At 41.7% G+C, this 23,075-nt stretch overlaps 2 protein-coding genes across 19 annotated transcripts in view; one reads left to right on the forward strand and one right to left on the reverse strand.

The window, feature by feature from the left end:
• Hnrnph3 (heterogeneous nuclear ribonucleoprotein H3) overlaps nt 1-4,459 on the forward strand; it is a 4,858-nt gene extending 399 nt beyond the window's left edge. The window contains 8 exon segments of one of the 2 annotated variants that reach the window (NM_001108532.1): nt 231-369; nt 904-1,088; nt 1,505-1,591; nt 1,900-2,015; nt 2,696-2,831; nt 3,104-3,199; nt 3,388-3,480; nt 3,568-4,459. In NM_001108532.1, coding sequence (NP_001102002.1) covers nt 231-369; nt 904-1,088; nt 1,505-1,591; nt 1,900-2,015; nt 2,696-2,831; nt 3,104-3,199; nt 3,388-3,480; nt 3,568-3,644 — 929 coding nt within the window. In that variant the 3' untranslated portion in view covers nt 3,645-4,459. 2 annotated transcript variants of the gene reach the window in all.
• The window catches only part of Rufy2 (RUN and FYVE domain containing 2), a 90,988-nt gene that overhangs the window by 52,989 nt on the left and 14,924 nt on the right, over nt 1-23,075 (reverse strand). For 5 of the 17 annotated variants that reach the window (XM_063279538.1, XM_039099096.2, XM_063279536.1 and 2 more), the window contains exons 9-18: nt 22,033-22,134; nt 21,820-21,936; nt 19,646-19,813; nt 17,464-17,561; nt 15,026-15,145; nt 12,804-12,933; nt 11,807-11,901; nt 9,922-9,970; nt 7,975-8,052; nt 1-7,751 (exon numbers count right to left, since the gene is read on the reverse strand). The exon at nt 1-7,751 is cut by the window's left edge and continues 22,211 nt beyond it. In XM_063279538.1, coding sequence (XP_063135608.1) covers nt 7,608-7,751; nt 7,975-8,052; nt 9,922-9,970; nt 11,807-11,901; nt 12,804-12,933; nt 15,026-15,145; nt 17,464-17,561; nt 19,646-19,813; nt 21,820-21,936; nt 22,033-22,134 — 1,101 coding nt within the window. In that variant the 3' untranslated portion in view covers nt 1-7,607. Of the gene's footprint in view, nt 7,752-7,974; nt 8,053-9,921; nt 9,971-11,806; nt 11,902-12,802; nt 12,934-14,438; nt 14,546-14,676; nt 16,838-17,463; nt 17,562-19,645; nt 19,814-21,819; nt 21,937-22,032; nt 22,135-23,075 lie in introns of those variants that run through there. The other 12 variants (XM_063279544.1, XM_039099102.2, XM_063279548.1 and 9 more) reach the window with 8 other exon arrangements.

A 23,075-nucleotide genomic window follows, 5' to 3' on the forward strand; every position in this document is an offset into this window, starting at 1 on the left:
TTTGTAGTTTTTCATGTAGTGGGCTTTTAGAAGTATAATTTTAAGACACTGGTCACAAAATATTTAATCCAATGATATTTGAAAACTATTCCAGTTGTATTATGGGGTGATGGGAAACTAAGCCTTTTGTTTTGTTTTGTTTAGATTTGTTTTAAATATTTGATTCAGATGGGAATGTTTCAGCCTTTAACACTGTTCCCCTTGATGGGGTATTTGTCCTTGGGTTAAAGGGTTGGAAATCGTGCCAAATGGGATAACATTGACGATGGACTACCAGGGGAGAAGCACAGGGGAGGCCTTCGTGCAGTTTGCTTCAAAGGAGATAGCAGAAAATGCTCTGGGGAAACACAAGGAAAGAATAGGGCACAGGTGGGGATGGAGAGTTTGGGATGGTGTTACATTTTTATTTTTGGGGGTTGTGGGTCGCTATTGCTTAAATGGGGGGGGTAAGCATAACATTTTTCTGGGGTAGTTTTAAAGAATTGATAATTACCTAAATTTAACATGGAAATACAGATTTGGGTGGGGAATTAATGCTTATAGTTTAAATTAAAATTAGATTGTTTCCATTTTTTTTGTAGGATGTTGTTAAATTTGTTTTTGTATAATCACCTGATTTTTGTTTTGTTTTTGTTCTTTTTTTTTAATATACCTATCTTGTACTAAAGGAAACAAGCTAAAATATATTCCTAATTCAGTGTTTTCAAATGACTCATTTGTCTATGTAAAACTTAAATATTTAAGTTTGTAGGTGTAAAAAAACGTTAACCTTATGGTTTATTTAGGCAATTTAAATTGGGATATATACCTAGATATAGACAAACTTACTGCATTTGCCCAGTATCTAATTTACTCTCTAATGCATCTGAGCTGAAACCTGTACCTTAAAACATTTTTAAATAGGTATATTGAGATCTTCAGGAGTAGCAGGAGTGAAATCAAAGGATTTTATGATCCACCAAGAAGATTGCTGGGACAGCGACCTGGACCATATGATAGACCAATAGGAGGAAGAGGGGGTTATTATGGAGCTGGGCGTGGAAGTATGTATGACAGAATGCGACGAGGAGGTGATGGATATGATGGTGGTATGTGTGTCTAATGAACAAAGGCTCTGTTGTCATTTTCTTGATGTTCCTGACACTTTGTCAAGAAGTACAGAAATGGCAGTAATTCCAGTACCTATGAGGTTTCAAAACCTGGTCATGAAATTATGGGATGTCCATGACCATCAGGTGGAACTTGATTGATGCATGTCTTGACAGCTAGAGAACACAGTGGAGAAGTAAAAATAAAGATGGTTGGCATGTTTTCTTCCTGGCATAAATATGAGACTTCATTTCCATGTCATGTTTGAATTTATCCTCTGTAAATTTCCATTAAGTGTTCACTTTTTCTCACATATAGTCAGCTGCAAACATAATTGAAAGAGCTAAGACAGTTACTGCTAGTTTACAGAACAATGGCTCAGAGTTGTATTTATTTTTCCTTACATTTTCCACAGGCTATGGAGGTTTTGATGACTATGGTGGCTATAATAATTACGGCTATGGGAATGATGGCTTTGATGACAGGATGAGAGATGGAAGAGGTAAACAGAATATTGTCATAATGAAGTCAATTTTACAGGGTTGGGGATTTAGTTCAGTGGAAGAGCACTTGCCTAGCAAGCGCAAGGCCCTGGGTTCGGTCCCCAGCTCCGAAAAAGGGGGGAGAAAAAACAAAAAAACTATTCACTGAAGTCAATTTTACCATTCCCTTTTGTAAAGTTCCAGTAGTAATTAGGTAACTTTCCAGTAGTAGTAAGACAACTTTGATAGGTTAGTGGAAACTTGTGTCAATGCACTGCTTTGGAGATGTATATGAATATACTTATGTGAACCCACATGGTTTATCTAGGCATGGGAGGACATGGCTATGGTGGAGCTGGTGATGCAAGTTCAGGTTTCCATGGTGGTCATTTTGTGCACATGAGAGGGCTGCCTTTTCGTGCGACTGAAAATGATATTGCTAATGTGAGTAATTGTGGTTTTATAGTGCGTTTTTTAATTTATTTTTTGTTAATAATAATTACTCATGGCGGGGAGACAAACTGGGCTAGAATTTGCAAGAATTTGCAAATGCTAACTTGGCTTTGAGCCTGTTGGAATTACAAGCAGCTACCATGCCCAGTTGACTCATCTTTTTTATTTGTTGAGACTCAGGCTAGGGTTGTCTTTTAGTAGATTGATTATTTGCCTAATGTGCACATAATTGTTTGTGCCCATTATGTGCTGACCTAACGAGATTTTTCAGCAGGTTAAAAAAAAATGCATTAAAATAAACAACAGAAACCCAGCTCTGTTAAGGATAGTCAATTAGGTAGGAGCTTGGTAGGGACTGAAGCAATCCCAAACTCAAGATACTCCTAAGTATACTTTATCATGGAGCTGTATCCCACAGTTGCACAATTCTCATTTAAAATTTAGTATTGCCTTAACTTTAAAAATAGAAGTGCTTTTTGCATTTTAAAATATGTACTCCTTCCCTGCGTGAGCTAAGTTGACCACTTCTGTAGCAAAGGATGACTAGCCTACCTCCACAATGCTTCAGCCTTTAGAGACTCTTAGTAGTTTATTTAGTGGACTAGGAAAGTAATTAAGGTATGTGTTAACTTTAAATAGCTGGAATTTTAAAATGAATAACTTCTATTTAGTTCTTCTCACCACTCAATCCAATACGCGTTCATATTGATATTGGAGCCGATGGCAGAGCAACAGGAGAGGCAGATGTAGAGTTTGTGACACATGAAGATGCAGTGGCTGCCATGTCTAAAGATAAAAACAACATGCGTAAGTGATATCTTTGGTATGCTTGTTTTGTAGTGGTGGGCAGTTTATAAAATACTTGTTAAAGCTTGTGCTGTAGACCCAAAGGTTTAAAATCATCTGACCTGTTAATAATGCTTAAACTTGAATGGCTATCTGAAACTTTAATGGCTATCTGAATTCTATATTTATGGATAAGCCTATTTAAATACTAGCTAACTGATCTTTATTTAATACCTTTGATCCAGCATCCTTTTCTCTACTCTTACCTTTTTCCACTTTTTTTTTTTCTAAAGAACATCGATACATTGAACTCTTCTTGAATTCCACCCCTGGAGGTGGCTCTGGAATGGGAGGTTCTGGAATGGGAGGCTATGGCAGAGATGGAATGGGTATGTATAGTTTTGTATTTGTGACAGGTAGCATCTCCTCTGTAACACAGGCTGGCCCAAAACTCACAATCCTCCTTCCTTGGTGCTTTAGCATATCCTTCCAAAACCTAGGTTTATAAATTTTGTAGAATAAGCAAGTGTTAGCTACTTTGTTAGGCAATCATCCTCTGTTGCTTCTTTATGTGTAGATAATCAAGGAGGCTACGGATCTGTTGGGAGGATGGGAATGGGGAACAGCTACAGTGGAGGCTATGGTGCTCCTGATGGCTTGGGAGGCTATGGTAAGTAGTTGTTTCTGTGTCATGGTATTGTCCTTCATTTAAAGACATGGATGTCTCCTGATGGGTGGTTCTTACTGTCTTCTTAAGGTCGTGGTGGTGGAGGCAGTGGAGGTTACTATGGGCAAGGTGGAATGAGTGGAGGTGGATGGCGTGGGATGTACTGACAACACCACCCCAACGTACACGTCCTAACACCGGCTCTACTAGACTTTCTTACAAATTTCTTTTGTATTTCAAGAACTTTATAATGACTGAAGGAATGTGTTTTCAAGATATTATTTGGTAAAACAACAAACTGTGATGGGAAAATCTGTTTTCTGTAGGTTTTATTTGTTGCATACTTTGACTTAAAATAAATTTTTATATTCAAACCACTGATGTTGCTACTTTTTATATATAGGTACTCCTAAAGATGTGCTGCCTTCGTAAGATTTGGGATGATGTATTTTACTGTTAGCATAGGGCAGTGTTAGAGGGCAAGACTGCAAGTAGGCATCTGGGATAGCGCTAACTTTCACTCCTGGACATATGTAAATAAAAGCCTAAAGATAGATCTAGGGGGTTCAAGAATATAAGTTAGTATTCTCTTTTCAGTCTTGTTTATCAAGCATAGCTCTGAATAATTTAAGAGGTATCTGGATTCTAAATATTCACAATTGTATTATGAACGGGGGAGGGAGGTAGGAGTATTGAAATTATAGCTTGAGATTTTAAAACCCTCATAGCACTTGACTAAGATACCAAAAATGTTCCCAAAACTTGAGTCTGTCGGAGTAGTTTGAGTATTTTCAGTTTCTCACCTAAGAAAATAGGGTCTTCAATGGTGTAAATGACATTTAAGAAAATGTAAAACAATGCTGTAGCTGGTTTTGTGTCTGAAACTGGCTTTGAGTAGTTAAGTGCTCTGTATAACAAAGGAAAGGTGCTTTCTACTAATCTTTTATCACTTTGGTCAATAAGACATTTTCCCTAAATTGGCTAATGGATCAAAATGAACCTGTCAATGTGAACTCAGTTATTGAACTTGTTACTTGTTTTTGCTAGACATGCTATTAATGTAATAAATGTCAACATGGGAGATAAAGGAATGCTGTCTGTGCTAGTATGCTTTGTGTTCGTTATTGGCTGTAATGTATTGGTATAGAGAATCACATGCCTTTAATCCCAGCACTTGGGAGGCAAAGGCAAGTACTGTTAGATGCCAAATTGAGGTTTCTGATCGAATGACTGCAAAGGAGTTATTTTTCTCCATGCTTTAAGAAAAGAGAGTTGCCACAGCATGTCATTTGGAGCCTATCCACCTGAAACGGTGAGTTTCTGTCTTATGGGTTTATCTTGGTGCTTATATACTGATGAACTAGTTTGCATGCTTGCCACAGAAGTCAAAAGCACTTCAAGGGTTACTTTAAATTTCAAAGTAGGTGGCTGGAGAGGACTTAAGTGGAGTACTTAAGAGTCCTTGCTGCTCATTCAGAGGGGCCTTTTGGTTCCCAGCACCCACATTAGGTTGATCACAACCCTGCTGTAACTCTAGTTCCAGTGAATCCAATACCTTTTCTGGCCTCCGCGGTCATCTGCACACATATGGCATACACTCACACACATAAACAAATCTTTTAAAGCAATAATAGTAATTGTCAATTTCTTAGATCTCCATGTTATAAAATTCACATTTATTTTAAAAACATTACAGATCAGAATTACAGTTGCAATTCCTTGGCACCATGATGGTAGTACTGGCTAGGTAAGTAAGAGAATGACAGAAATTTTCAGCAAAATAAGAATTGTGAATGTTTTGTAATGAATAGGATAACCTAAGTTTAAAGTTGGGTGGTTTTTATCTTTTGGTGGTAGTGCTATGAATTGAGAATTCAGGCTCTTAACGGCCATAATAAGCAAACATTCTACCACTGATCGAGTTAATGCTGCTCCAGAAAAGGCTTGTGTTAATGACAATTTTTAAGTATTTGAAATCTTTTCATTTACGCTCACTTTTTTTTTTTTTTTTTTTTTCGGAGCTGGGGACCAAACCCAGGGCCTTGCGCTTCCTGGGCAAGCGCTCTACCACTGAGCTAAATCCCCAACCCCACGCTCACTTTTTTTTTAAAGATTTTAATTTTATGAGTACACTATGACACACCAGAAGAGGGCACCGGATTCCATTACAGATGGTTGTGAGCCACCATGTAGTTGCTGAGATTTGAACTCAGGACCTCTAGAAGAGCAGTCAGTGCTGTTAACCACTGAGCCATCTCCCCAGTCCCCTATGATCACTTTCAACAGCAGAAAAATTAGTCATCCCCATCAGTCAAAGTGGTTTAAGAATATATTATAATTTTTTAATTTTTGTGCCAGGGTTTCACCACCGTGTGTGTGTGTGTGTGTGTGTGTGTGTGTGTGTGTGTGTGTGTGTGTGTGTAGCAATAGGGATGAACCAAGCAAGCTGCCCTTGAAACTTGTGGTAGTCCTCCTTTCCTGCCTTACTATCTTAATTCTGTCTCAAGGCCAAAAGAAGAGACAACTAGAAATCTGTCAGAGCGAACGTAAGTTAACCACAGAAACTGGTAAATACTGGTTTTGTAAAATGGCAATTTATAAAACCTTACTGAATTGCAGCAAATGAAAAGATCCTGCAGGAAAGGGGATCAGAAAAGTACCCAGTCACTGACCAGTGTCCTTGGGAATGTAAAGTCGATAGCGTTTTGAAAGGCTTATAGACTTAAAGGTACAAGACTGGAAATTAATATACTTACGATCCTGAATGGTCATGATTTAAGTAACTTAATGCTTTTTCCCCCTGCTTGAAAAAATAAGGAACCACTATCTACCTAAGACCATAGCATAAAGGTATTTGATATACACATAGGGTGAAATTCTCTTGTGGGTAATGCACCAATGTAAGGCTTCTTAGAATCCTAAGAGAACTGAGGATGGAGAAACTTAACTCTTTCATAGCAAAGGCAAAGTTTTAAATGCTCTTATTTTTAATTCTTTAGAATCTTTAAAGGCCTGTGGTCTCACTCAGTCCCCCTGTTCCCTGGGAAGGAATGTTTTCTCCTTTGGAATCTGACCCTTTACAAAAGTTAGCATCTGGGATAAGGATGATGGTTCTAAGTAAAACTCGCCTTAAAGTGAGGGAAAGACTAGAGGCCAGAGCACTAGTCCTTTAATCCACCATGCGAAAGATGGGCAAGTGAAGAGGAAAGGATGGGGTAAAATCACTGGTCTTTCTCATTGTAGAGGAGGGAGACGGACAAACAAATAAATTAGAATCTTACCAGATAATGAAGAATATACAGACCTGGGATGAAAGCACACAGCTATGATCCCAACACTTCAGAGCTGAGGCAAGAAAATTCATGATAAAAAATGCCCAACTTTGATTCAGTCTGTCTTTCCTTTTCTGTTTCTTTTTTTTTTAAAGATTTGTTTATTTATATATAAGTACACTGTAGCTGTTTTATATGTAAGTAAATACCAGAAGAGGGCATCAGATATCATTACAGATGGTTGTGAACTACCACGTGATTGCTAGGATTTGAACTCAGGATCTTTGGAAGAGCAGTCAGTGCTCTTAACCACTGAGCCATCTTTCCAGCCCCTTTCTGTCTCTGTGCAGCTCTGGCTGTACTGGAACTTGCTCTGTCTACCAAGCTGGCCCCGCTGAACTTCTGCCTCCACCTCCTAAGTGCTGGCATTAAAGGCATGGGCTACCATTTCAAAAAACGGTGCTAATCAGCATATAACAAAGTGAACGCATTTCCAGTTTTTCTCTGAGAATTGTGATGCTTTTAAAGTGCATTAAGAGATATGCAGGCACCATCAGGTGCCAACTCAGTTCAGAAGCAAATAAGCTGTGGCCTTGTTCTCAAGAAGGCCTCTGTAAGGTAAGGCAAATGTGTATTAGCTCTGCTATCTGACCTTGTGTCAAAGGTTATTTGATTGTTGAAGTAGTGCTAAAACATGCTATCTTAATCTGATTAAATAACAGGAACGGAATACTAACCCATATAACTTAGAAACTTGTGTGTTAGCTGGAGGTGAGGTACAGTACTGACTGGGTGCCGCTGTACACACAGCCCTCCCTCATTGTAGATGCTTCTGTGCAGGAGCATTGAGTTCCTATGTCACGGCACAGTAGAGGAGCATCTCTGAATGAGCATTGCATGACAGGAATCACAGACGCGCACGGGCTTTGGTGAAGAAGGCAATGGCAGCTCGTTGTCAGAACAGGCATTACAGAAAATTTCCCCACAATTTCTACAGTGGTGCTATTAAATGGGAAAATAAAACCAAATTAGAAGCCATTTTTGCTGCCAAACTCTTTTTTTCTTTTTTTTTTTTTTTTGGTTCTTTTTTTTTTCGGAGCTGGGGACCGAACCCAGGGCCTTGCGCTTCCTAGGTAAGCGCTCTACCACTGAGCTAAATCCCCAGCCCCCTGAGCTAAATCCCCAGCCCCGCCAAACTCTTTAGAATCACTTTCACCCCTCTTACCTTTCTTTTGGAGAGTGAAAATTCCTTCTCACAAAGCTTACAGTGGGTTGCATCTTTGTCTTTTAGCCAGACCAGTCCCTAATAGGGAAAGATGAGTGTTAATGTTCAAATCATTAACACCTGTCCTTGCTTTAAAAGTATGAAAACAGAAAGGCATTCTCATGTGCACAATTACTGTGACTCATTTTCACCATTTTTTAGGGGGTCACTTCTGTTCAGTACGAAGAAATAACATAGGAAAGAAGGCACAAGGCTCAGGCAGTAGTTCTCAGAGTTAGGTTAGAAACTCAGGAAATGGGGTTGGGGATTTAGCTCAGTGGTAGAGCGCTTGCTAGCAAGCGCAAGGCTCTGGGTTCGGTCCCCAGCTCCAAAAAAAGAAAAAAGAAACTCAGGAAATGTCTGGACAGAACTCAGTTCTGCGTTGTCCTGATGTGGGTAGGGGGCTTGACTTGAAGACAAAATAATGAGCAACTCTGCTTCTTCAGGGGACATTTGATAAAAGTGCTGTGTTGTCACAGAATGATAACATTTTGGTCCTGAAGTAAAACACTGGGAAATAAAATAACTGACAGGCAGTAGACCTCAGGAAAAATAACAAGGGTAGAGTGCACCTGGGAGGCAATGGCACTTCTTGAATCTCTGGGTTCAGGGCTATGGAGGGAAACCATGTCTCAAAAAGTTCAGGCGAGGTGTGTGATGGCATATATATCTTTAATTCTAGCACTCAAGAGGATCAGCCAGGGTTCTAGTGAGACCCTGTCATGCTTACTAAGGGCATGCAAGGAAGAAATGAGTTTGAGTGAACAAACAGGTTCAACCATATCCATAGCAAGGTGAGAAAATGTTAGTGTGGCTCAGTCATGCAGTGTTTGCCTAGCAATGTGTCAGGTGTGTTCAGTTCCATTCTCTGCACTACAAAAGGAGAGCAGTGTGAGTCATGTGTTGCTTTGAGTACAGAGCTAGATGCCAGAGAAAACAGCTATAAGAACTGGAAGCAGCTGTTTTTATAATAGCAGGTTAAAGGCAAGGGAAGCAAAACACTTTGAGATCTTTTTGGAATGGGGTCTGGGACAGTGGCTCAGCCATTAAGAGTGCTACTGTTATTCCAGAGGGCCAGCATCCACATAATGTCCTGTAACCCCAGTTCCAAATCTAACCCCCTTTTCTATGGGACTCTATAGGACCTTTTTTTTTTTTTTTTTTTTAATCTAGTTCGGAGTACTGATATTACAGCAGTAACATATTTTGTTGTTCATTTGTTTTGTTTTTTTCAAAGCAGGGTTTCTCTGTGTAGCATGGAATTGCTCTGTAGACCAGACCAGGTTAGCTTCAAACTCAGAGATCCACCTACCTCGTGCATCACTGCTCCCTGGCATCATGTACTATTTTGCTTAAACAATTAAATGGAGTTGGGCATGGTGGTATACACCTTTAGGGGGCAGAGGCAGATTGATCAAGGCCAGCCTGTTCTACAAAGAGTTACAGGACATCCAGGGTGACACAGAGAAACTGTGTCTCAGGAAAAAAGAATGGGTGGGCGATTAGGAGTAAAAGGCCATCATTCATTACACAGGTCATAGGATTCTTTCAGGCAGCCAAAGTCAAGGCAATGTTGTGTGCATCAGAAGCCTTTTCTAGAAGGGTCAGCAAGGACATGTTACTGCTAAAGTAGCATTATAGTGCCATTGTTTGCTAAGACCAATCATTATACACCCTTTAACAGATGCTAACTAACATTTCCATCCTTTTAAACATGTCAGTAAGGGTGGAGATAGTGATGAACAGAAGGGCAACTGCACCACCCACTCCCCTTCATGGCTGCCACCTCTGTTCACACCGTCTGGTGCTAGGACCAAACCACGGGCCCCCAACATCCTGGTTTCCAAACATTCCAGGTTTACCAACTTTAAAAAACTTTCAGCTGGACTCACAAACCTAGTTACTCACCTGCAATGCTTTGTTGGCTTCTTTTATATCGTCTATTTTAAGTTTAGATCTAAAAACATTACAAACAGCCCAGATTTTAGTATGCATGTAAATACAGAACACTCAGTATTTCACAGATTATTTTTTTCACTGCATATAATTTTAGATCCTAACAATCTCTTGACTAAGGGAATATTTTGTATTTTCCTAATTTTTTTCTAAATGTCTTGAAACAAAAATCGGTTTTTGAGATTTCCACAACTTGATTTTGGTTTTTGTTGAAATAGTTTTACAATCTACAACTGAATTTTTTCAGAAGCTTCTGTGTGTGGGTTTACAAAAGTGCTGTACACACTGTAATCCCTCTATTAGATTCCTCAGCCCATATAGACCCAGGTGTGGGGCCTACATCGGTAATACTAGTTCTCAGGAAGCTATACAGCAGGAAGACTGGAAGAAGTTCAAGGTCATTCTTGGCTACTTGTATTAAAATGACTTTTTGTTTTTGAAGCACAATTGAGATTTCATAGCCCAGGCTGGCCTCAAGTCAGGTTACAGATAAGGCCTGCTTACACCCAGCTCGCTTACATTTTCAATGGACTATCATCTGTAAGAGTTCTCAGCAGTGGATCCTACACATGAAATGGATGGATTAATGGCACACAGTCCAGCCTATTTTTTGAGAGTCCCATGAGCCCAGGAATTCAACACCAGCCTAGACAATATACCAATATCATTTCTCAGGAGAAGGAGTAAAAGGAGAGGGAACACAAACCTAAAATAAAAAATTGAAAGGATGGTTTTCTTAGGTATTTCCCATCTCCATTTCTTTTAAAGATTTATTTTTGCGTGTGAATGTTTTGCCTGCATGTATGTATGTGTGCCATACACACGCATTATGCCCAAAGGTCAGAAAGAAGCCACTAGATTTCCTGCAACTAGAGTCACAGATGGTTGTGAGCCACCATGTAGGTGCTAGAAGTTTAACCTAGGTCCTCTGCAAGAGCAGCAAGTACTTTTAAGATCTGTTATATAAATGAGTGCTCTATCTGACATACACCTGTGTACCAAAAGAGGGTGCCAGATCTCGTATATGATTGTGAGTGGGTCCTGGGAATTGAACTCAGGATCTTTGGAAGAGTAGCTAGTGCTCATACTACTGAGCCATCTCTGCAGCCTCTACTTTTTTTTTTTTTTTTTTTTTTTTTAAGGCGTGCTCTCAAGGCTGGCCCTGATTGTCTGTGTAACTGAGGATGACTTGAATTCCTGATCTTCCTCTCTCCCTCCCAAGGCCTGAGATCACAGCCTTTCCTGGCTTCCTTTTCACTAGGGATCCCAATAACCTTCTACTAACACAGGATCACACTGAATCATGATGGTAAGCTTTGACCCCTGTAGGCATAGTCTGTCAATAGTCTGATATAGCCCTGGAAAATTTCAAAAATTCAGCTTTTGTTGTCCTGACAAAATTAAGTTTCTGGATTTGTTATCACTGAAGAACTCAAGCAATAGTTTTAGCTCTTGTTTGTTGGAGCTCTTCAGAGCCAGTGTCTATTGGAATGCACAGAACTACTGAAATCCCTTTAAAGAATCTAGTTTTGGGGCTAGAGAAATGGCTCAGTGGTTAAGAGCCACGACTGCTCTTCCAGAGGTCCTGAGTTCAATTCCTAGCAACCACATGGTAGCTCACAACCATCTGTAAAGAGATCTGATGCCCTCTTCTGGTGTTTCTGAAGACAGCTACAGTGTACTTATATATAATAAATGAATAAATCTTTAAAAAAAAATAATCTAGTTTTGGGTTTTTTGTATGCCCATGCTCAAGACCTTCTGCACCACTGATGTGGTATGAGTGTGTCTTTCACACATTTGTGAGCACTTAGCTGAAGGAAGAGAGAGAAATTACTCGCAGAGTTTGCTGCCAAGTTCTTGCAGAGCCTGTTCTTGTTCGTGATATATTCTTTTCAACTGCTGATTTTCATCCTGGAGGTTAAGAAACTCCTTCAATAGAAAACAGAAAATATAACTTTAAAAAAAACACAACCCCAAATTACATACGTATCATTAGTTAGGAAAGTATAAATATCGTTGCATTTTGTTCTGATTGTGCTTCTACTTCCCAAGTGCTGGGGTTACAGGAGTATCCTATCAAGCTTGGATAAGGGACTTTCCACCTTCATTTCTCTTACGTAAAAAGAATTTGTGTGCAAGTATCCTTGCCTGCATCTATGTGTGTTTCCATGTGCATGCTTGATACCCAGAGGTCAGGAAAGGGCATCAGATGCCTGCAGCTGGAGTTAGAGATGGTTGTGAGCCACCGTGTATGAGCTGGAATCTTACATCAAACTTTCCTGGAAGTCACTGTAACTAGGCTAGCCTCAACCTCCTGATTCTGCCTTGGCCTACTCAGTACTACAACCTCCTTACTCATATTCCTAAGATGACCAGTATATCTTGTTTATTCATGTACATGTAAACTGTATAAAGTATCTTGTTTTGGAAGTATCTTGTATATGTATTTTTGTGGAGGTTGGAAGATAACCCTTGTTGTGGTACTTAAGACTGCCTACCACCTCCTTTGAGACAGTCTTTCACTGGCCTGGAGCTTACAAATTAGGCTACACTGGTTGGCCAGTGCCAGGGATGCCTCCCCAGAGCTGAGAGTACAGGTCCCACAAGCACTTTACTGACAGCCATCCCCTCAGCCCCCAAATCATTTATATAAGCCAACAGAGCAGTCAGGCAGGCACAGTGGCTCATGTCTTAGTCCCAGCACTCCTGAGACTGAGACAGAACTGCTGTGAGTTCAAGGCCAGAGTTCAAAGATAGTCTGGACTATAGTATGAAATCCTGCCTCCAGCAACTTGTCAAGATGTAAAATTTAAAGTTTTACCACTATTTACTTTTTTAAGACTTATGATTTTTTGGGTTTCGTGTCTAAGATGAGATAGGACATCTTTTTCCTTTTGAAGATCTTCTTGCAAAGTCTGCCTCCATTCCTTCTCAATCTTCAAGTCCGTTTCCAGCTGCACCCTTGAATGGCAAACATAGAAGCTCAGTGTGTGGTAGGGTCTCATGTATCTGAGTGTAGCCTTCAAGTCCTAGTTCTCCTGTGCCCACCTCCAAAGTGTGCTAGGTTACAAGTGTTCTCTACTGCCAGGCCATGCAGATGCTGCACACCTTTAACCTCAGCACTTGGGAGGCAGAGGCAGTGAATCTCTTGAGTTCAAGGCCAGCCTGGTCTACAGAGAGTTCCTTGACATCCAGAGCTACATGGAGAAACTCAAGGAAAACAACATCAAAACAACTGTGTGCTACCCATACCTGGCTCTTTTTTTGTTTGCCCTTTCAAGACAGGGTTTCTCTTGTGTAGTCCTGACTGGCCCCGAACTTAAGAGATCTGCTTGCCTCTGCTTTCCCAAGTGTTGGGATTAAAGGGGTGAGCCACCAGTGCCCTGTTTTAAAGGCTTATTTTTTAATTACAAGTGATAGACATCTGGTATGGTGCTATGGACTGAACTGGTGATCTTCTGTAAGAGGCATACCCACTGAGTCATCTCTCCAGTCCCTTTATTTTTTTTATTTTTATTTTTTAAGACAGGGCCTCATATCCCAGACTGGCCATGAACTTGCTATCTAGCCAAAAATGACCTTTAATTTTTGATCCTTTTGACTCTGCCAATATTAACCAAGACCCAAGATTCAGCCACACACCTTTAATCCTAGTACTTGGAAAGCAGAGAGAGGCAGGCAGATTTTATTGTGTTTTGTTTTTGAGACCCTGACTTGGTGGGTAAAATCTCTTCCTGCCAAAGTTTGACAACCTGAATTTGATCCCACAGTCCTACATTGGAAAAAGAAAACCAACTCTCACAAGTCCGCATCTAACATGCATACTCTAGTACATGCATGCTAACAGACTAGAGTAAAACCATGCATTGCCTATATATTTGTATGTACAAAGAAAAGTCATACTTTGTCCTTATTTTATTGAACTTTGGACTTTGTGCAAACTGAGAAGCATATAATCATTGTACCAATGAGTTACACTGTAGCCCAGAACAGTTTTAAGCTGCTCGGGAGGGTTTTAGCCTTTAGAAGTATCACTCACTAAAGCTCCTCCCCAGGGGTCCCATACTCACTGCCTTTGTTATTCAAAAGAAGACAGGCTGCAGAGATGGTGGCTGAGCAGTGAAAGATACAAAACTACAGGCTGGAGAGATGGCTCAGCAGTTAAGAACACTAACTGTTCTTCCAGAGGTCTTGAGTTCAATTCCCAGCAACCACATGGTGGCTCACAACCATCTGCAGTGGGATCCGATGCCCTCTTCTGGTACACACAACTACAGTGTACTCATACATAATAAATAAACCTTTAAAAAAAGATACATAACTGCAAGTAATTAAAAATGAAAATATTTTTTAAAATCTTAGAAAACAGGAGCTGAAGATACAGCTCAGTGGATAGAGTACTTATGTAGCATAAACTCTGAGTTTTGACTCCCAGCATTACATAAGCCAGGCACGATGGTACTTACCTGTAATCCCAGCATTCAGAGGTGGAAGCAGGAAGAGCAGAGGTTCAAAGTCACCCTCCCTTATGTAGGGAATTATGTAGACCCGTCTGGGGTTTATGAGACATTATCTCCAAAAGTCAATAGATAAAATAATCAGAGTAAAACTAATATAAGTATCCTTACAATTACATTCTCTCTTTCTCTCTCTCTCTCTCTCTCTCTCTCTCTCTCTCTCTCTCTCTCTCTCTCTCTCTCTCTCTGTGTGTGTGTGTGTGTGTGTGTGTGTGTCTCGAGTGTGCCCTTGGAGTTTAAACCCAGGGCCTCACCAATGATAAGGGACTGAATCTCTAACCCAAATTGTTTTTCTAAAAACTACATTTATTTAGTGTGAGGATCTGAGACATGAGTTTGTAAACCAGAGGATAACCCACAGGAGTCAGTTTCCCTCCATCTACCACATAGGGCCTGGAGACTGAACTCCCGCTTGCTGGTAACTGCCTTTCCATACTGAGCCATCACAAGCATCCCACGTACCTTCTTTAGGTGCCTGTACTGGCTAGCAGAGACCATGTTAGTACAAGAATTTGATTCCAAGACCAAACACTCACAGCTGTTGCTCCTTCTGCGAGATCTGTCTCTGCAGACTGTCGGATTTGCTCAGACACTCTTGGGCATATTTCTCATCCTCATCTTCAGCTTCCATTTGCGCCTTCTCTGCTTGCTGCAATCTGGTGTAATTCAAATCAACTTTGGGTAAAACTGAGGCTAGAACTAGGGTGTAAAAGGGTGAAGAAGACAAAAGAAAAATGGGGAAATAGAAACATTTCTAAATGAAAACAAAGTTTGGGGGGAGAACTCACAAACTCAAACGTGAAAGCCACACAATGTCTAGAAATTGTTCTGTGCTTTTTTTTTTCAACATAAGATATTATGCCCAGAAAACTATCTTTAAATTTGCTTTATTTCTTGTTCATAATTAATGCAAAGCAATACAGGTTTTTACTGTTGTAGGATAATGATTCAAATTTCAAATATGGCTAGGTATGATACTGCCCTTTTACAAAGCCATGAGCAGCATACTTGGGTCTATAGTAAGTGCAGACCACACCTGCTGTGTGTGATGCTAAGATGTGTGTGCCAGGACTCAAGTGCACTACAAGGCCAGGAGCAACCACCACTCTCAGTACTGGAGTCTTCCTGTGGGGCTCTGTGCAGTTGATTAATTATGCAAGGCTGTTTATGTATGTGTGTATATGTGTATTTTTAAAATTCAACAATATTTAGTGCTTGGCATCATTCCCTAGAAAGAAATTTTTAAATATTTATTTTATATTTATGAATGTTTTGTTTGAATGAATGTCTAGGCACCACATATGCTTGGTGCCCACAGAGGTCAGAAGGTGTCAGATCCCATGGAACTGGAGCTATAGACAGTGGTAAGCCACTCCATGTGGGTGCTGGGAAGTGAACCCAGGTCCTCTATAAGAATATGTGCTCTTAACTGCTGTCACCTCTCCAGCCCTAAGTACAATTTCTATTCTTTACCTTGAATCCTGTTTCCCTATTTTTATTTAAGTCACTGTCCCCAGGCTTAGCCACACTCATTGCTTCCCTTGGCCATCAAGATTTCTGAGGTTTATCTTCAATATTTTATAAGAAAATATTTCCTAGAATTCAAGGGACATTAACTCTTCATGAGAAGTCACAAGAGAACTCTTGTATCTTCATATCTGCCTCAAACACCCTAAGTAAGGCAACACACACTGCGAGTACAAAAGCCTCCAAGGAAAGGAGAGGAAGTAAGTTACCTCTAGGTCTACATTGAAATGAAAGGATTAAGGCGGTAGGGGTGGACTCCGTAAAGTAAGTGAGGTAGGCCTGCAGTTGTGCTATCACAGGAGGGCGGGAGGATTAGAAAACGGAGGTGCTAAAGCTCAGGGCAACGGCCAGCCTGGCTTGAGAAATGCTTTAAAAACTTAACTTTAAAAAGGAGCCATTAGGCAGAGTATGCCAGTGGGTGTGGGTATATGTTTTATCTGTGCCAACACAGCTTGAAACCAAAGGTTTCTAGCTTCCATCAAAAAGTAGCTAAAAAGATAAAACTTTGAAAATCTTGCCATCCTCGAAAATGAGACTTGGATCTGCCCTTGTGCACAAGGCTGAGGAGTGCATGTAAGGAGCCCGCCCAAGTGCAGCTGCCGTGTCGCACAGCAGCCATGAAGGGGTGGGTCCTGCAGCCTGTACATATGAGATAGCATAAATGCTTTTCCATTAACATGGGAGAGTATGGGCTCTGCTCTAGGAGTGGGTTTCAGAAGGAGATGTCTTTGACCAGCTTGTACTGGTCCTGAGGGTCACTGCTAGCACTTTTCACCAATGACACTGCAATTGTCCTAGTTTGAGTTAACAAGTCGTTGTCACTTCATAATGGAATGAACAGAAATCAAAGACAAGAAACAGTAATAAAGATGTCCAAAATGTAAAAGTGGGGGTAAAGAAAACAACAAAAAGAAAGAAGAAAAAAGAAGAAAGAGGATGTCAATAAAAGAATATTTGTGTTAGTAAAGCATCACTAGTTATGTCTTTCCTAAGTAAGTTCAAAGAAAGCAATGGTGACACACCATGACAGGGCAATGGACACAGAGGTTTTCCGAGGGTAAGGTGAAAAGGCCAGATGGAAGGGCTCCACTGACAACGTCCTGCCTTGGGAAAGCAGCTCCCCTGGAAGGATGGACAGCTGCTCAGCAGGCGGCCTCTGAGCCCCATGTCATTTTTCCAGGTCTTTGTTTTATGTCACAAATTAAATGACAAGAAACTACAGATAGTGTGCCTTTAAATTATCTTCAAAAGGTAACTTTAAATGAATCGTCCTAAATAAAGCAACTTGATTCCATGCAGCAACCAAAAAAAGGCAAATCCTGTCTTGGCATTGGCAGACACAGGCCCTAGGTGAGGTCTTTCTAACAACTTTCTGTGGCATGTGTAGAGGTGAAGAAAGGAAGGGGAAGGGAGAGAGTCGAATGTGAGTATCATGTAAGTATCGTACCTTTGCTCCAGCTGCCTCATGGCTGTAGTGATTTTATTGGTCTTTTCTTCTAGTCTGGCAATTATTTCATTTTTTTCTTTCAAGCCATCTTCAGAGCCCTATTTATAAAAAACAAAACAGCTATGGTGGTTTTGATTTTGAAACCTAAATATTAGGCCAAGTTATGTCTTGGAATTATAGCACTCGGGAGGCAGAGGTAGGATGATTATGGGTTCTATACCAGCCTCACTACACAGGGGCATTGAGGCCAGCCTGGGCATCCGTCCCTCTCAAAAATAACTGGTTGCACCAGAGAGGGGCTCAGAAAATCCACATAGCTGGCCTGTGAAGCTGGACCTGTGGAGCCCATCTGATGGAAGGAGGGTTTACTTCTGAAAATTGTCCTCTGACTTCCACACATGTTCCAAGATACATACACAGCCTGCACACTTAAAATAATACAATAAAAAGATCTCTCATACTTCAATGTGACTGAAACATGGTGGCTCACACCTTTATCCTAGCACTCAGAAAGCAAAGACAGGTGGGTCTCTTGTCCAATCTGGAATATAGAAGTTGAATTCTAGGATAGCCAGGGCTACACAGGAAAAACCTTGTCTGGGGTGCAGGAGGTGGTTGCATTTAAGTTTGATGAGGTAGGGACAAGCATCTAAATTCAAGGCAAGCCAGGGCTACCAGGAGAGGCCTTATCTCAAAATAACATAAGTGAGTGTGAGATCATTTAGTGGGTAAAGGTGTTTTCTGCTAATCTGGAAAATCAAAGTTGGATCCCCAAGTTCCATATAATGAAAGACTGCCCATTCCACAAGGTATCCTGATGTCTACATGTGCGCACTGTGGTACACACACACACACACACACACACACACACACACACACACACACACACACACACCAAAAACTAAATGTAAAACATTACTGAAAGCCAGGTGTGGAACATAGGCCTTTAATCCTAGCACTGCAGAGGCAAAAGCAGGCAGATCACTTTGAGATCAGGGCCAGGCTGGTCTAAGTAGGTTCTAGGCTAGTCAAGGCTACACAATGAGACCCTGTCTTAAAGACAAGTTACTGAAATTGGAGGCTGGAGAGATGGTCCAGTGTTTAAGATAACTTGTTCGGCAGAGGACCTCAGCTTGGTCCCAGCATTCACATATGGTTCACAACCATTCCAGAGGATTCCATGCTCTCTTTGGCCCACTAAGGGCACAAGGCATGCATGTGGGACACATTCATGCAGCCTACATTTTAAATAATAGTAAAATTTAAAAATAAATTGGGAACGGGTTGGGGATTTAGCTCAGTGGTAGAGCGTTTGCCTAGCAAGCGCAAGGCCCTGGGTTCGGTTCCCAGCTCTGAAAAAAAAAAAAAAAGAAAAACATAAATTGGGAGGAGAGGAAGAAGGGGAAATAGATTTGGAACTGGGTGGGTGTAATGTTCTGGATGTCCTTAACATGATGAAGCCTAGGGGTTAGATCTCAGCACAAGAAAAAGGGGATGGTGGGGGGTGAGTTTGTAGCTGAAATGTGTCAGTTATTGCCTGCAGTAACAATTACAAGTCAACTAAGTCTTGTGTTAGGGAAAAAAATAGGCCAGCAAGGCGGCTCAGAAGGTAAAGCACTTGCCACCAAGCCTGATGAGCTTCATCTCCAAAATCATGTGGTGGAAGGGAAGGGCTGATTCCCACAGATTATCCTCCGACCTCCAGATTTGTACCGTAGCATGCAAACGCTTGTAATCTCGGCACTGAAAGGAAGGAGGCAGTAGAGGCTGATAGCCTGGCTACCCTTCCGGTGCCCTGTCTGTTGATGTGTGGGCAAGCAGCTTCAGTAGCTAGGGCTAAAAACCACTCCTACCACTGCCTTCCCCATTATGACTATCTGTCCAACTGTGAGACAAAGTAAATCCTTAAATTACCTAAGTATTCTGTCCCAACAAGGAGAAGGAGAAAGGATCTGGGCGTGGTAGCACATACTTAATTCTAACACTTGGGAGGCAGAGGCAGTTTATGAAGCCAGCCTTGACCACATAGTGAGCTCCAGGACAGCCAGAGCTATATAAAGAAAGCCTGTCTCATAAAACAGAAATCAGGGTGGAAGTGGCTCAGTGCTACAGTGCTTGTCATCATGCACGAAGCCATGAGTTTGATTCCTAGCAATGCCAAAAGTCAAAGAACGTTCTGTACCTGCAGCTTTTGATACATCTCAATGTTGATTGCTTTGACTTCTTCCAGCTGTTGCCGAAGGCCTATGAGAGTGTCTTGTTTCTCATGAATATCTTTCTCCAACAACTTCATGGCCAGCTCGATCTCATGCTTCATGCCAACTTGTACTGATAGCTCATTCTCCACATCCTGCAATTTCACAATGTCATCAGTTCAGGTTGTCAAAATCAGATGTGCAACCATTAACAAGACTGGGAACACTTCATTTCCATCTAATATTGAACATCATCCTGCCTGGTGTGGTGGTTCACACGGCATTCCAGCACTGAAGAGAATGGGACAAGACTGTTTTGCGTTCAAAGCCAATCTGGGCTACACAGTGAAGTCTGTTTCAAAAACAAGGTCCGGGCCTACTGCTGTACACTTTCAGTCAAGCACTGCTCAGGAGGCAGGGGCAGGGGCAGGGGAATCACTGAGGCCAAAACTAGCCTAGTCTACATAGAGGGTCCAGACCAGCCCGAGCTACATAGTGAGACCTCATCTATCGTAAGATTTATTCATTTATTATATATAAGTAAGTACACTGTAGCTGTCTTCAGACACACCAGAAGAGGGCATCGGATCTCTTTACAGATGGTTGTGAGCCACTGTGTGGTTGCTGGGATTTGAACTCAGGACCTCTGGAAGAGCAGTCAGTGCTCTTAACCGCTGAGCCATCTCTCCAGGCCCCCTAGCTTGCTTTATATTGCTGTGACAAAACACTAAACAAAAGCAACTTGGGACGCAAAGGGTTTATTTGACTTATGGTTACAGCCCATCAGTTGAAGGTAGGAACTTCAGCAGAAACCAGAGGAATGCTGGCTTGATCCCCATGGCCTGCTCAGACTGCCTTATTTCTTACATCACCCAGGACCACCTACCTGAAATGGTACTGCCTAGACTGGGCTGAACCACACTGACCATTAACTAAAAAGAAAAAAAAAAGCCTCACGAACTTATTTACAGACCAATCCAATGGGGGGGTATTTCCTTGTTGAGGTTCTCTTCCCAGGTGACTCCAGTTCTTTCTTGTTAAATTAACAAAAACTAGCTAGCACACTGTCAAACAAAACAATCAGATTAAGACATTTCCTAAGGTTAAAAACAGGAAGAGTGCACTGAATTTTGCCTCATTAAACTGTGTCCATTTTTGTGTCTGGTCTACCATCTGAAATCTAATGATTTAAACATGGTGTTGCTAACATATTTCACTGTATTCTCTTTCTTACTGTTTCTGTGATGGCGGTCTTCATTCACATTAACAATCTTGTAATAGTTTTAAAAGTACTGCGAGATGTGGGTGTATGTTTTGGTTTTCAAGACGGTTTCTCTGTGTAACAGCCCTGGTTGTCCTAGAACTCACTTTGTAGACTAGGCTGGCCTTAAACTCACAGAAATCCCCCTCCCTCTACCTCCCTAGTGCTGGAGATTAAAGCTGTGCACCACCATGGCCAGGGCTGTTTTTTTTCTCCCAACTTATTGATTCGTTGTGAGTTTCACATCATGCATCCCAGTCCTACTCATCTTCCCATCCTCCTAGTATCTGCCCTCTTCCCTTACAACCTACCCCCGAAAAGAAAATCTAAAACAAACCATAGAAAACATGGAGATGTGTTTTTAAAGCAACATGACTCCATAGGCATCACATTCAGCTTTATGGCAGCCTCAAGTCACCTGTGTGTGTCTGCTGGGGAGTGTCTAGAAGGGTAGCTGATAGAGGAGCAGTGTGCAGTGCAGTTCCTGGGCGTGAGGGCCTGAGTTATATAAATAAAGCTAGCTGAGCACCTCTGCCTTATGTTCTTGCCCTGCCTTTTCCTAGGGAAGGACTGGGACCAACCCCTTCCTCCTCTATGTAGACTTCAGAGTTTTATCATGGCAGCAGAAAGGACTAGAACGTGGGTACCTTGATCGCCAAGCCTGATGACCTGAGGTCAATCCCTATGGCAGAAGAACCACATGATAGAAGCCTCTGACCTCCACACAGGTGCCATGGCATGTGTGCAGACATACAGAATAAATGCAAAACAGTCAAAGTGCATTATGGGTATCAGGTTCTACTCCACCTCCAAGAGGCTAAGGCTGACACACTTGAATGGTGTTGCCTGAGAGTAAATTATCCCCAGAATTTTGCTGACATAACTGCGAGGTTAAACTACCTGTCGGAGCTGCGACTCGTCTCGAAGCTGCCTTCTGGCGTCATCATACATCTCGTCTAGACCTTGTCGGGAATGCTTGTATGTTTGAAGCTCGGTTTCTACATCCACTTTGGTAACCTAGGAAGACAGGTCACACCATCACATGGGGCTCTGTCATCCCACATACCTGGCTTACAGGACTGAGGACCCTAGGCCTCTGCAGCCACAACTCACCTCTAGGTGCTGCCGAGTTCTCATTAAGATCAACTCATTTTCACTACGTAACTGGTGGTTTTCCTCTTGGAGCTTTATGATATTATTCTTCGCTATTGCTAACTGCAAATCGTGAAACACAAACAGAAAGCCATTCTGAGCATCCTTGGGTAGACTTGCTGCACAGGTTATATGTGTGGCTACAAGCTGCAGGAAAGAAACCCCTAAAACCAGTAAGAAGAGTCTCACACTGTACAGAAGCTTCCGTCATAAAAATGTGTTGTAGGCTGGAGAGATGGCTCAGCAGCCATGAGTGTTTTCTATTCTGCAATGGGCCAAAGTCCAGTTCCCAGCACCTACCAGGAGCTCACAACCATCTGCAACTTCAGTCCCAAGGCTCTGGTGCCTCCTCTGGCCTTCCTGGGCACCAGGCATACATGTGGTACACAGGCATACATGCAGGCAAAACACTCATACACATAAAAATAGGTATGTTCATCTCGTTTATTTTGGTGGAGTTTTCTTAGGAATTCACTGTAGAGCCCTGGGTGGACTTGACTTCAGATCTGTCTGCCTCTGTCTCCTGGGTGCTGGGATTCCAGCCATGCTTACCAGGCCTGACTATTGTGTGTACTCTGTGTGTGTGTGTGTGTTTTGCCTGCATGTATGTATGTATGTACATCATATGTTTGCCGGCTATCCAGACTTCAAAAGAGGGTGTTGGATTCCCTGCAACTGGAGTTATAGATGGTTGTGAGCCACCACGTAGGTGCTGGGAACCGAATGCCTGGTCTCCTGCAAGAGTGGCCAGTGATTTTAACTGCTGAGCCATCTTCTTAGCTCCTCACACTATTTCCCTTCATAGCTGAGGCTCATGCTCATTTGCTAGGCTTGTGAGAAACTTGTCAGACCCACCATACGTGGAGTGCAGGACGGAAGGAAGCCCAGAAGAGTGATGTAAAGCAAGCACACGGTAAAAACTTGTGCATGTGGAAAAGAGATGGTGCTGGGTTTGAAAATGTGACAGATGTTCATGGTGACTCAACAGGACACCCACCCCGTGG

Source organism: Rattus norvegicus, chromosome 20 (genome assembly GCF_036323735.1).
Source record: "Rattus norvegicus strain BN/NHsdMcwi chromosome 20, GRCr8, whole genome shotgun sequence".
Lineage (NCBI taxonomy): Eukaryota > Metazoa > Chordata > Mammalia > Rodentia > Muridae > Rattus > Rattus norvegicus.